This window comes from Odocoileus virginianus, chromosome 34 (assembly GCF_023699985.2).
Source record: "Odocoileus virginianus isolate 20LAN1187 ecotype Illinois chromosome 34, Ovbor_1.2, whole genome shotgun sequence".
NCBI lineage: Eukaryota > Metazoa > Chordata > Mammalia > Artiodactyla > Cervidae > Odocoileus > Odocoileus virginianus.
This window is the reverse complement of record NC_069707.1, coordinates 27,524,664-27,539,771: the sequence shown is the minus strand read 5'-3', so window position 1 is coordinate 27,539,771 and position 15,108 is coordinate 27,524,664. Positions and strand designations below refer to the sequence as shown.

Here is a 15,108-nt window from a genome sequence, read left to right as displayed (position 1 = left end):
CAAAGATCTTCCTGAACCAGGGACTGAACCCATGTCTCCTGCAGGCAGGCAGATTCTTTACCATCGGAGCCACAGGGGAAGTTTCCCAGCTGGCGCTAGTGGTAAAGAACCCGCCTTGTCAATGCAGGAGACTTAAGAGAAGTGGATTCAGTCCCTGGGTCTGAAAGATCCTCTGGAGGAGGGCATGGCAATCCATTCCAGTATTCTCGCCTGGAGAATCCCATGGACAGAGGAGCCTGGAGGGCTATATAGTCCATAGGGTTGCAAAGAGTTGGACATGACCGAAGTGACTTAGCACACAAAGGTATACAAGCATTAAAAAGAAAGTAAACGGATATCTGGAACAGCCTTAAGCCAATAAATATGGCAACTTAGGAGAACAGGAAAATTTTCCTGAAATTCACAGATGAGTATGATACAAGGAAAAAAAAAAAAGGAAACAATAGTTCCATGTCTATTACAAAATTGATAACAATCTGAAATTATTCTTTTTACCATCTATCTCTCATATTGTACGCACTCTGACAGCAGGGGCCTTGCCTGCTGTCTTGTTGAGGACTAAATCTTCAGCACTTGACTCAGCAGGAGCCCGACTCACTGCAGGTGCTTTCAAAATACCTGCTGTGTGAAGAAAACCTGCATCCACCTCTTACCAAGAGCCAGGCTGTGACAAGTGATACATACAGCAGGTCATATAAAAAATAATCTCTTCATTTCCTTAGTAGTCTAAATCCTGACCTTGATAAAACCATAAGCCCAGAGAGCTACCACCTTAGCCCACATTACTGAACTACATAGTACCTTCACCACATTCTATTTTAATGTTACTAGAATGCACTATTTAATAAAGATATTAAAGATACTGTTTGTATAGTTTTCACTGTTGCCTACTTATACGAGAAACTACTTTAATTTATTATTAGGGAGAGGATAGCCTCCTCTGAAAAACAGCATATGATTCATTTTTCATGCTATTACTGAAGCTTATTTTAAAGAGCATGTTAATCCTTATCACTGGCGTATCCATGTTCCTTGGTGCTAACTTTCCATATATGTATTATCATTTCACCGTTTCTTTAAATTCAAACTTAATAAAAATGCATGCACTGTGCCCAGTCGCTCAGTTGTGTCTGACTCTGCAACCCCATGAACTGTAGCCCGCCAGGCTCCTCTGTCCATGGGATTCTCCAGGCAAGAACACTGGAGTGGGTTGCCATGCCCTCCTCCAGGGGATCATCCCAACCCAGGGATCAAACCCAGGTCTCCTGCATTTCAGGCGGATTCTTGACCATCTGAGCCAGCAGCAAAGCCCAAGAATCACTGGAGGGGGTAGCCCATCCCTTCTCCAGGGGATCTTCCCGACCCAGGAATCAAACTGGGGTCTCCTGCATTGCAGGCAGATTCTTCACCAGCTGAGGTACCAGGGAAGCCCCAAAAAGAATACATACAGAGGCCAACATAATGAAACAATCCATTGCAGCTGAAGAAGATGTACAATCATTTTAGCATAAATGTGCCAAGTATCAATAACAAACCCCAGTGGCTTGCCAATTTCTGCATCAGCTGGCTCAGCTCTGCCTGACACTTTTTTTTCCCTCTGAGACCTAGCCTGACGGAGCAGCTTTCTCTAGAAACAGCTAAGGAAAAACATATTCAGCACAACCTAGACACGGCTTTTAAAGCTTCTGCTGATAAAAAGCATCAGCCAACATACAAATCAGAACCTGGTATCATGGGGTGGAAACATATAACCTTCCTATGAACAGGGACAGTGTATTTCTAACAATACAATAGAGTGCTGATGATATTCTCTACCACAGGAAGCTGTGGTTACTGCCAGATAGTGAAAGACACAAAAATAATAGCTGCCTCCCATGAGTGGGCACCTACTAGGTACAGGCATTGCATTTGACACTTCAAGCATAATATTTCTAATTCATACAGCTCCTTAAGGCAGGGAGGATTCTCTCAAGTTTAGTAATCAGAACTCTGCAGCATGGAAATACTAAGTCATGCGGTTTAAAAGTGGTTGAGGAGGAACTTTACCCACTTCTGCCAGATTCTAAACCTGAGCCCTCATCTCTGTATAACTCTGCCTACCCTTTGGTGTGCATTTAAAAAAATTTTTTTTTAATCCATTTTCATTACTTAGGCTTTTGTTTTTTAGTAAAAAGGAATCGGGTGAAATAGGAAAAATGATAACGAGGAATAAAAATAGAACTGTTTTTACATTAAAAATAAAGTTTGGATTCTATACACTACAGAAACCGGTATTGATGTACTCTTGGAAAGAATGGTGTTTGTCACAAAATGTACTTGATCCATCTTATCAGATTAAAGACTAAATTTTTAAAAGACTGGCATGGCAATACCACCGGATGTGCCCATAAAAATGAATCAAAGAGGGCTTCCCTGGTAGCTCAGTGGTAAAGAATCTGCCTTCCAATGCAGGAGACGAGGGTTCGATCTCTGGTCTGAAAAGATCCCACTTATGGGAAGCAACTAAGGCCCTGCTCCACAACTAGAGAGCCTGAGCTCTAGCATCCTGAAGCTGCAACTACTGAGCCCTTCTGTCGCAACTGCTGAAGCCCGCATGCATTAGAGCCCATGCTCCACAAGGAGACAGACCACTGCGATGAGAAGCCTGCACACCGCAACTAGAGAGTAGCCCCTGCTCGCCACCAACTACACAGCCACGAAGGCCCAGCACTGCCCAAAGTAAATGAATAGATCAATAAAATTATTTTTAAAAATACACCAAAGATGTTACATGCCATTGAACACTTGACAGTTTAACTAGCAAGAGGATAAATGAACACGAACAGTAGGTTAGACCTTCCACAAAGAAACAGATACACAATGATTAATAATATAAAACTATACAAATACAGCAATAAAACGATTAGAGGGCTTCTCCAGTGGCTCAGTGATAAAGAATCTGCCTGCAATGCAGTGAGAGACAGGAGACACAGGTTCAATCCCAAGTCGGGAAGATCCCCTGGAGAAGGACATGGCAACCCACTCCAGTGTTCTTGCCCGGAGAATCCCATGGACAGAGGAGCCTGGTGGGCGAAAGTCCATGGGGCAGCAAAGTTAGACACAACTGAAGCAACTTAGCATGAAGCTAAATTAAGACTTCATGAAGGAAACAAATCTTAAGGATGGCAACAGACATCTCAAGAAAATTCTAGGGAGTATATTTGAGTAACTAAAGTTATTTACGCTATTGTTGTTTTTTTCTACTTAGTACTAAATGTGTGTTGAAAGAGGATAAATAATTCGTAATCTTCAATTCATTATTACATTGAAGAGATGCAAAGTTACTGTCCGAGTTTTCAGAGCAACAGATTTTTGTTCAACGACTGCCTTATATCAGCACTATATTTGTCACTTGATTGCAACTAGCTCTAAGAAAGCTAAGTACTTGTTAATAGAGTGATGAGTCTTTAGAATAAAAACTTGGCTCACTTTTTGCATTTGTACTGAGATGTGCAACCAAGTAAAGAATAAAGGAAATATTCTTGAATCAACTGTTTCTAGCTAAAGAGCATCTATTTCCCACCAAAGAAGAAACTAAGCTCTAGTTCTTTCTATTTAGTTGTCATTTTCCTCCTTTGTGATATAAACAGCTGTGATTCTTTCTGTAAGACATACAAGTAATTAAATTAGAATTTCACAGTGCTTTACATCTCTAGGGATATTTCTGAAATTATCACTCACAAAATAACTCAGAAGTAAAGCAAGACAGCATGAGACAAAAATTAGTGCTGAATCACTCTGTTGATTTTATCTGGAGATGGGGAAACCCTCTCCAATTCACACAATTTATTTGTATATAATTTTATTGTAATAGGAAAGTCAGGATGAAAAATATAAAAAGTCAAAATTCTAGCTATCTCCTTTCAGTCCTTTTACTATGTACATATTTTTCCAAAAACAAGAATCATGCTATTTTAATAACCTGTTTTTAAAATTTTCATATGATATCATGATGCATGTTACTATTAAGTATTTATTTAAAACCACAATCGTCTTTTGGGCTTACACTCAAAAGAATTGAAAACAGAGGATTCAAATAGATATTTTTACACCCATGTTCATAGTAATATTTATTCATAATAGCTAAAAGGTGGAAACAAACACAAATGTCCACTGACAGGTGAATGGGTAAAGACTATGTACATAAAATGGAACATTATTCAGCCTTTAGAATGGAGATTCAGACACATGCTACAACATGAAAGTGAAAGTTGCTCAGTTGTGTCCAACTCTGCAACCCCATGAACAATACAGTCCATGGAATTCTCCAGGCCAGAATACTGGAGTGGGTAGCCTTTTCCTGCTCCAGGGGATCTTCCCAACCCAGGGACTGAACCCAGGTCTTCCGCATTGCAGGCAGATTCTATCAGCTGAGCCACAAGGAAAGCCCAAGAATACTGGAGTGGGTAGCCTATCCCTTCTCCAGTGGATATTCCCAACCCAGGAATCGAGCCTGGGTCTCCTGCATTGCAGGCAGATTCTTTACCAACTGAGCTATGAGGGATGCCCCATTGCTACAACATGGATGAGCTTTAAAAACGTCATGCTAAGTGAAATAAGCCATTCACAAAAAAGATATATACTGTATGATTCCACTTATATGTGATACCTAGAGTAATCAAATTCATAGAGACAGAAAGTGGAATAGTGGTTGCCAGGAGCTGGGGGGAAAGGGGAATCCAAAATTGTTTAATGGGTATAGAGTTTGAGTTTTGAGAGGGAGGAGTTTGTGGGGCGGGGAATGGTGATGGAAGCACAGTGTTGTGAATGTACTTAATGCCACTGAATCATACCTTCAGAAATGGTTAAAATGGTAAGCTTTATTTATGTATATTGCTACCATCAACCCTCCACACACACACCTTTGAATGAATGATATCCCATCACTTGAGGGTATCCTTCCATTTAACAGCTTCCTGACTATTGGACACTTAGGTTTCTTCTGGTTTTTCATTACCATAAAATTTAGTGTAGTGAGCACTGTAAACATATCTTTATTTCCATATCTGCTATTTCTTTTGGACAGTTTACAAAGGATGTAACTGAACTAAAGAACATGAATTATTTCAAGGTTCTTGATACATCATGCCAAACTGCTTTCCAGAAAGGTCTTACCAGTTCACATTCCCAAGAGCAGCATAAGAGAGAGATTTTTACCTTGCACTCATGCCAAAATAGTCTCATCTATTTTCATTTTTGCTAACTGATAATAACAAGAGAGCACAGCTCAGGATTTTAATGGGCACTTATCTGATTGCTCCTGAGAGTGAATAGTTTTCAAATGTTTATGACCAATCTAAATGTATCCTTCCAATAACTGCCAATTCTCTTAAATTAAAATGCAAAACCCATACTCTTAAGAACTCTAGGAAGACAGGAGGAGATACATTTGGGAAAGTTCTGAAGAGGAGGCAAGGCCAAGGGTTTAAACTTAATCTTTAAGGATATGAAGAACAGTAAACATTTAGGAAGAAGGAATTGGCAGTAAAATCCAGGGAAAGTCTAAATATTTAATTAAAAAAGAATAGTCATATTACCAATTACGGGTTAGCTATTCAATAAAATGGATCCAGTAAGCGAAATTTCCAGAGACAGAGAACTCTGTACTGTTGAAAAACTCCCCAAGCAGTTCTGATAGTCAGCTAGATTTGGAAACAACTGCTTTGGTTCACCAAGCAAAATCACTACTGTTCTTCCAAATGCTCCTTCCTTTTCATCATAATGCCTGGCAAACATCCAGTTCTTGTTCTCACTCAACCCTCTGACAACTTGGTTACAGAGAGCAAGCCTTAGTTTCTCTCCTTCGGTGCTTATTACCTGTAAGACACAATTAGGAAATCTCCCAGTGACTTGTTAAATATTACCATCCATGGACTTCGACTTGGTCATGCCACAATCTGTCATCTGTTGAATGGCGTGTTAAATCAAGGTCAAGGCATGAGACCAGTGTACCAAGTTGCTTGTTTACAAAGCAATCGTGGGTACATGGTGTGTTCTCCCCAAGTCTCCAGGTCATCTTGGAATTGCTGGTTCCTTAAGAGCCCGCTACCCTTGGACATCAATGAGCTGGGTGTCATGCTGAGTTATTAAGAACTCTTCAGGTTTTGTGGTCTGAGGATAAAAATCATCCAAATTTGGGAAATTCGATTAATAGATACAACCAAGGACTAAATGAAAATGATGTCAATGGAATAATGGTGAGATCAAACTTGGGGGGTTAGGAGGGTAGTGGAAATAAGAGATAACATGAAGAAAGATATCTCGAAGCCAAGATAAAGAAAAAAAGGCAAATCTGGCAAATGGAAAATAGACATTGGTCTTTATTTGTATGTCAGTTGGTTTGTTACATAACTCTTCCTAAGTAAAGCCAACCCCATTAATAATGTACAAACTAAACAGTTATTAGGCACGATCACTGTTTGAATAGCACTGTCACTGACGTAAAACAAAATCAGTTGATAAGGCAAAGCTGTCTGTTCTTTCCCAAGCTACTATGGAAAAATGAACACATAAATGCTAAAAACAAACTTAATGCTTTTAGCTTCCTAGCTATGGATTTTTTTGGCATTACAACAGGGGAGACCTGATTGTTAATATAGAACAGCACCCAATTTCCTCCCTAAGTTCTAAAAATGACTTCTATCTCCCCTTAAGAATGAGAATACCATCATCTCTAAAACCAAGTATGATTTCAAGCAATCACTGCCTATCCCAGGTGACTCCACGATAGCTATGGTATATGAAATTCTATCAAGTACTATGTAAAAAATACACACACTCTCTTTCTCTCATTCACTAAAATGGTCAGCTAGATTCAGAAAGAAGAGAAAGAAAACTCAGCAATATTTTAGGGACAAGGAATCTAATCAGTATCCATTAGTCAAGTCAATATCTACTTTGAACATAAGTATAATATTATATGCAGAAATAAATATTTTCACATATTATATACTAAGGATATAACTCTAAGGGTTTACTAAATTCCAAGGCTTGAACATATGTTGCTTCATTTAATCCCTCAGAGGATCTATTCTTCCTAAAGTGATGAGTCTAAACCACCTGTAATCAAACCATCTACCTTGCTAGTGATTTGTGTAGTATTGGGCTGATGATGAAATACTGGAAGCATAAAGAAATGTAAGGAATGTGTGAGATAGGTTTTTTATGAGTGTTTTCTTAGTCCTAAGAGAAAGATACAGAAAGAGATGGCCTCCTTTTCTCTCATCTTAGATCTCGGCATAGCTAAGTTAGATTGATATCTGAAATGGCCCAAAGGTACCTTGTAACTAACTCTAAGAAAGCCAGACTGAGGGCAGTCACCCACAATAACAAGGAAACAGATCCAGCTGGCTTTTAAGCTGCTGACTCAACTGCCAGACCCAGCCCTATTTCTGAACTTCATGTTTTAGAAGTTACATTTTCTTTCTGCTTAAGCCCATTGAAGTAAGCTATTCAGCTACTTTTTGGATACTAAGAGCATTCTAATTCATCCAGGTAGGTATTATTCTTATTTTTCAAATAAGAAAACTGAATTTCTTAAAGGTTAAGTCATTTGCCTAAGATACACTGTTTCCAAGTATTTAGTCAACATGCATTCCATGTGGTCTCTCACAGTCTAGGCTTCTTCAGTAAAACAGTACAAATATTCCTAGAAATGCCTGTTCCTGGAAATTCCAGGAAAGAGAGGCTAGAGTGTAGTAAAAACAACACTGGATCTGAAAAAAAATTAGATTTGAAATTTTATTAACCATAAAACATCAAGAATTCACTTAAGTTCTTTGAGTTTCATTTGCCTTAGTTGTAAAATGGGAAGAAAAATATCAGCTTTGCCCACCTTACAAGGTGCTTATAAGCTAATTGCTAATAACATATACAAAAACCTTGTGTGAACTCTAAAATTTAAGGAATTGATTATTATTTCTACCCACTGAACAAATACTGTATATATCAAAATGTTCTCAGTAAGTCATGCTGCATATGAATTCAGCATAACTACTTTGCGGTTTTTTTTTTTTTTTTAGATTAGGTTTAAAAAGAAGTTGTAGAGATAAATTTGGCAGTGAACTTCCCATGGACCTCCAAGTCATGGTCCATAATATTGCCTTGGGTCATTTCAGTTCAGTCTGTCACTTCAGAAACTCTGTGGGTTTTGTTTTTTGTGGGTTTTTTTTTTTTAAGATGTAAGTCTAGGCTCTTGAGTCACAATATGTCCTTTGAAAGCTGGCTCTCCCAGCTTTGCTCTCTCACTGTCCTCTTTATCCCATAACAGCCCCTAAAATTCCCCAAGCAGCACTTATGACAGGTACCATTGCTGCTTGCTTTAACTTATATTTAAGTTTATATGGACCAGCTATGTGAAAGGCTTTTAATAACTGAAAGTCAAAGTCAAAAAAATGCATTTTTCATAACTTGGATTATAGAAACTTACATAAAGAAAAGAATAGCGTTATAGCCATCTGTAAGAGCTTCAATGACCAAAAACAACTAAGGAAATGACAATGATTTTTTACTTAAATCAACAGGATGTGTTCTTTCAAACCCTTCACCCTATGTCCCAGATAAGATTCAGTATGTAAAGTTTGTTCTACAACATACTACAATTCTGCAAATTTTAAAAATCTAAACCATAAACTTCTTTCTTGTTTTGTATTTTCATCTTCTCAGTCCCAAGTAAACCTCTCAGAAAACAGACCTGCATTTCAGTCTCCCTAAAAGCAAATAAGTGCCCTGGGATAGCGCTCATACCAAATATTACAATGAATGCTCAAGAGGAGTGTCTGACTTTCTCCCTGTGCTGTAAGTCAGGAACAGTCAACTCATGAAGGATGTTAAAAAGGGGAACTTTGAGACTTCTATGTGCCATTGTAAACACAACTACTTGGGGCTGTTTTTCCATTGAGTTGAAATTCTTATTCCTAAACTTTTCATGCTTAGTAAATGACTGTCCATTCAAGCTAGCAGAAAATGATTCAGGCTGCGGGCTCGGAAAGAAGCTTCAGGGACTCACTGCCTGCCACTCACTGCTATCCCACCCAGGCACCTGACAAGTAAGAGCTCAGAGAATTTCAGCTCAAAAAGGGTAAATAAATAAATAAATAAATAAGACAGCTGAAAAACTCTCTGGAACCCAGGACTCAGGAAACGCAAAACCTGGAGTAAGCCTGGCCAGCAGCCTAACAAACTCAGTAACAAAACTCTTGAGTCAGCACCTTGACAATGTGCTTTCACTTCAGCTGTGACATAAGAAGAGATTACAGATGATGCCAACACACCATCGCAAGTGAGTGGGAGTGGGTTGGATGGAAACAGTAAGAAATACTGAAGTGGCTTTACAAGTGTGAAGGCATGAAAAAACACTTCTAAAATAGGGGGGAAATCTTTGTAATGACCCTTACGACAAATGGATATAATGACAATATGACAATAATGGCAGGTTATAGACCTGTAATCTACAGTAGAAGTGACATTCTTATATTACTCAATATATCAGTGAGTGATACACCCAGATCAACTCCTGAAGCTCCTCCCATGAAAAGACTTTGAGTTCTAACAGCTTTCCCTGTTCTTACTAGAAAATCAACCAACAGCTTAAAATGAAATCATACAAAGCCCAACAACTTCAATTTGACCTGAAGACTTAAAAGACAAAGCTCTTTTGAGAGCTAGTTAATGTTCTTCAGTTTAATAGGAACCATAGAAAAGGAATCAGAATTGGGAAGTATAGAAAGACAGAACAAAAAACACAACCAGAAAAAAAACTGTGTTCCTTTTGACTGAACTTTATGTGACCTTGAAAGCTCTCAGTAGTCTAAATTGTTTGGTTTTTCAAACGGGGAAACACTTCTATTCCTGTGCATGAGGCACATGAACTTCATAAAAGATGTTTTCTATTTTAATTCACTGACCATGAACATCAGACTTCCAAAGATTATCTATGCATTTCATTATCACCATTAAATCAAAGCATTTATACCAGCACAATGCTTCTAAATATCAGATTCTAATGTTCCCACAATTAAGAATCTTCTTAAAGATTAAAGAAATCTTCTTTCTTCTTAAAGAAGAATTTATTCTTAAAGAAATCTTCTGGTAATAAAAAAGGTTGTATAGGTACATTTCTCTTTTATGACATCAGGGGAAAAAAAATTGGTTAAGGGAAATGGTAAAACTCTCCATTGATTGCAATAAAAATTTATAATTCAAATTTAAAAGTCCAAACCAAATCCGTCCATGAAAATCCAGAAAGTCACTGTCCCCAAATTTTCTTCCCTGGTTAAAATCCATTAGCCCAATTTCAGTCCCTTGCTAAACTGGTAGGATGACACAAGATTTTGAAATGTTAAGATCTCTATTTCACAACTTAAAAAACGTTATGGCCATTACTAAGGAACGCCTGAACTAAGTCAATCGACGTTTTTTTAAACTGAAGTATAGTTGATTTACAATGTTGTGTTAATTTCTGCTGTATAGCAAAGCGGCTCAGTTATACAAATATACATATTCTTTTCTACTATGATTTATCATAGGCTATCGAATATAGTTCTCTGGGCTACATAGTAGGACCTTGTTGTTTATCCATCCCACATAAAATAGCTTACATCTGCTATCCCACCCTCCACATCCATCCCTTCCCCAGGCCCTCACCCCGGGCAACCGCAACTTAGCTCTCCAAATGCGTCTGTTTCTGTTTTGTGAAATAGGTTGATTTGTGTCATACTTTAGATCCCACATATAAGTGATATCATACGGTATTTGTCTCTTTCTGTAAGTCAACCTTCTTTAATAATTTTTTTTAGAATCAGAGACTATTTGGGGAACAGTGGTAGAAACTAAAAGGTACAGAAGAATAATATAAGCAACATTTTCTACCCACATACCCACCACTCAGCTTAAGAAATAAAATGTTTTAAATATTCTTGCAGCCGCATGTGAAATATTCCATGATCCCTTTTTATTCCTTCCCTACTGGGAACTATGATACTGCATTGGGGATTTATTATGTACATTCATGCATCTATACTTTTTACTAGATGTGTATGACTGGTTTCAAAGTTTCTATAAACAAAATCATACTCTGTATCCTTCTGCCATGTGTTTCTTTGCAGTATATTCCTGTTGACTGATGTTTTTATTGTGGATCACACTTTCCTATCTTCACAAATCCAGTACTTTCTGATGGGGTAGTAGGCATTTTGGATGATACATCATAGAGTTTGGATTCTATTATCTTCCTCTTAAGAGTATTGAGTTTTGTTCCAACAGGCACCTAAATTATTGTCAGTTCACCTTGTTTTTGTGGAGTTTCGGTTTGGGGTTTTATTAAGGTGGTGCTTACCTGGTTTTCCTCTTCGTTTTAGTACCCTTTCTTAGTCCTTGGATGTGGTTTTTTATTCTGAAGTCTTGGACCTACTGGAGTTTCAGTGGAAAGCTCAAAGTGTTTATCAAGCCCCTCTAACTTGATGAGATTCAAACCCCAAACTCTGTCTCTCCTACATTGCACGGCTACTGAAATCTTGGTTCAGCTCTAGCTTTTTAGCTCCTATTTTCTGCTAGACTCCTTTGAGTTTTACCACATGTGTGCAGATGTCAGGGGTCAGCCAAGAATGGAAGGTGGCTTCTATGCATATTTTGGGCTCTCTCTGTGGCTCCTTCATGTAAGGGATCTATCATTCAATTTGCAGGCACTAGTCAAAGCTATGGTTTTTCCAGTAGTCATGTATGAATGTGAGAGTTGGACTATACAGAAAGCTGAGTGCCAAAGAATTGATGCTTTTGAACTGTGGTGTTGGAGAAGACTCTTGAGAGTCCCTTGGACTGCAAGGAGCTCTAACCAGTCCATCCTAAAGGAAACCAGTCCTAAATATTCATTGGAAGGACTGATGCTGAAGCTGAAACTCCAATACTTTGGCCACCTCATGTGAACAGCTGACTCATTTGAAAAGACTCTGATGCTGGGAAAGATTGAAGGCGGGAGAAGAAGGGGATGGACAGAGGATGAGATGTTTGGATGGCATCACCGACTCAATGGACATGAGTTTGAGTAAACTTCAGGAGTTGGTGATGGACAGGGAGGCCTGGTGTGCTGCAGTCCTTGGGGTCACAAAGAGTTGGACACGACTGAACAACTGAACTGAACTGAACTGGCAGCCTCAAACTAACTCCTTCAACTGGTAAGACTATGGTTTTCTTCTTGAGTTGTATCTTCCTTAAGCCTGCAGATTTGAGAGCTCTCCCAAAGGAAAAAGCTTATATATGTGGATCTTATCTAATGCAGTACTCCTCATCTAAGAATCAAAAGCTCTCCAATTTCTGACTATCTTTAGTCACTCTTTGGTGCTTTCAAACTTTTTAAAAAGTGTTTTCGCAATGTTTATAACTGTTATTGGCAGGAAGGTCAGTGCCATAGAAGCTACTCTTTCCCAAAGAGTTGATGAGCAGATGCAAATTTTAATGGGCTCTAGTTTCCCCAACATCTTGTGGTTTATGGTATTTTTAAGCCTTCTTTAAGATAATTTTTCCCTTTCCAAGTCATAAATCCATTTTGTGTATTTTATTATAAAATTTTTTCCAAATAAAATGTTTTGATCTTTAATTCACTCACTTGGATTTTATTTTTGTGTGTGTGGGTTAAACTAGGGATTCATTTTTATTTTTACAGGCAGGTAAACAAATTTTTCCAATATCATTCCTAAAGAGCCCATTCTTTCCACTCTGGCTCATGAAGCATAGCTGAAAGTTGCTCAGTTGTGTCTGACTCTGCAACGCCATGGACTGTAGCCTGCCAGCCTCCCCTGTTTATGGAATTCTCCAGGCAAAAATTCTGGTGTGGGTAGCCATTCCCTTCTCCAGGGAATCTTCCCATCCCAGGGATGAAACCTGGTCTCCTGCCCTCATGAAGCATATCATACCATAAATCTAGTCATAGGCACACAAACTGATATGTCTTAGGCACTGTTTCAGTTTGTTTCTTTCCAGGCTCTCTCTTCCATTTCAGTGTTTTATTTTTTTAATTGTTTCAGTTTATTGGAGTATAATTACTGTACAATGCTGCTGTTAGTTTCTGCTGTAGGACAAAGTGAATCAGCTATTTATATACATATATCCCCTCCTTCTTAGAACTCTCTCCATTCTCCACCCCCATCCCACCCACCTCGGTCGCCACAGACCACCAAGCTGAGTTCCTTGTGCTATACATCAGGTTCCCACTGTGCTGTGTGATCAGTCACTCAGTTGTGTCTGACTCTTTGTGACCACATGGACTGCAGCACACCAGGCTCCTCTGTCCATGGGGATTCTCCAGGCAAGAGAATCCTGCAGCGGGTTGCCATGTCCTCCTCCAGGGCTATCTATTTTACAGATGGTAGCGTATATATGTCAATCCCAATCTCCCAGTTTGTCTATGCTTGCACTCATACTGGGCTTTCCTGGTGGCTCAGCTAGTAAAGAATCCGACTGCAATGTGGGAGACCTGGGTTCGATATCTGGGTTGGGAAGATCCCCTGGAGAAGGGAAAGGCTATGCACTCCAGTATTCTGACCTGGAGAATTTCATGGATTGCACAGTCCATGGGGCTGCAAAGAGTCGGAGACAATTGAGCGACTTTCACTTCACTTACACTAATAATGTAATACCTTGATTGTTACACAGTTACAGTATGCCTAATATGGGGAAGCAAATCCCTCCACCTCATTCTCCAAAATAGCTTTGCCCATTCTTTTTTTTTTTCCATTTATTTTTATTAGTTGGAGGCTAATTACTTTACATCATTACAGTAGTTTTTGTCATACATTGAAATGAATTAGCCATGGATTTATATGTATTCCCCATCCCAGTCCCCCCTCCCACCTCCCTCTCCACCCGATCCCTCTGGGTCTTCCCAGTGCACCAGGCCTGAGCACTTGTCTCATGCACCCAACCTGGGCTGGTGATCTGTTTCACCCTAGATAATATACATGTTTCGATGCTGTTCTCTTGAAACATCCCACCCTCGCCTTCTCCCAGAGTCCACAAGTCTCTTCTATACATCTGAGTCTCTTTTTCTGTTTTGCATATAGGGTTATCGTTACCATCTTTCTAAAGTCCATATATATGTGTTAGTATACTGTAATGGTCTTTATCTTTCTGGCTTACTTCACTCTGTATAATGAGCTTTGCCCATTCTTGGCCCTTTATTTTTTCAAACAAAGTTTAGAATCAATTTGTTGAATTTCATGAAAAGTCCTGCTGTAGAGAATTAACATCTTTAAATCAAGTCTCCTTGATTTATCAAGTCTTCTCATCCACATACTTGGTATATTTTTCCATTCATTCAGGTCTTATTTCATGTCTTTCTGTAAAATTTTATGAATTTCCTCCAATTATACTTGTATTGTATTATACTTATATCTTTTAAAAATTCTATTTTCTTGAACCATTATCTTTTCCTCCAATTTACCCCAATTTACTCTGCCTTATTAAATGAATTTCATCAAAATTATTTGCTAAAGCTATAAATTCTAAGATTCATTTTATAATATACAATCTAAAGAATGAAAACAATAATTTAATACTCATTTACAAATAATTTTTTTGTGTCATGGACTTACCAAATATCTTATCCTATACACTTACCAAGAAGCTCCGTGGTCTCTACTTTCAGTGTCCATGAAATTAGAGTCCAAAAACATATCTTTGTAGATTCGACCAACGAGGCAATACATATCTGAAGCAACCTGCCCTTCATTTTGCACCAGAGGAATCATAATGTCAAGAGCTTTTGCTCTATCTCCAGGGAGGTTTCTCCTAAGGTAGAGAAAGGGAACATCACTCTTTCTGTATAGACTACAGAAGCAGTTTAGGCCAATCATCTTTTTAAAAAGTCTGTTTAAAACACTGATTCCCATTATTAAGTTTGGCAGAATAAAAACAACAATTATGTTTTGAAAGTCTTCTGCAACTCTTTTTTAGCCTACTGCATGTCTAATCATCTAAAAAGGATTTATTTAGAGCTGGTTTTCTGCTGATGTGATGATTTGCGCTTATCCATCCAGAGTCATTCCAGTTTCCCTGCGGTCTCTGTGTGGGTTCAAG

General features: G+C 38.5%; 1 protein-coding gene across 2 annotated transcripts in view; it reads right to left on the bottom strand.

Moving 5' to 3' along the window:
- Positions 1-15,108, bottom strand: part of MAP3K5 (mitogen-activated protein kinase kinase kinase 5) — a 244,561-nt gene that overhangs the window by 109,128 nt on the left and 120,325 nt on the right. For both annotated transcript variants that reach the window (XM_070461452.1, XM_070461451.1), the window contains exon 7: positions 14,650-14,820. In XM_070461452.1, coding sequence (XP_070317553.1) covers positions 14,650-14,820 — 171 coding nt within the window. The remainder of the gene's footprint in view (positions 1-14,649; positions 14,821-15,108) is intronic.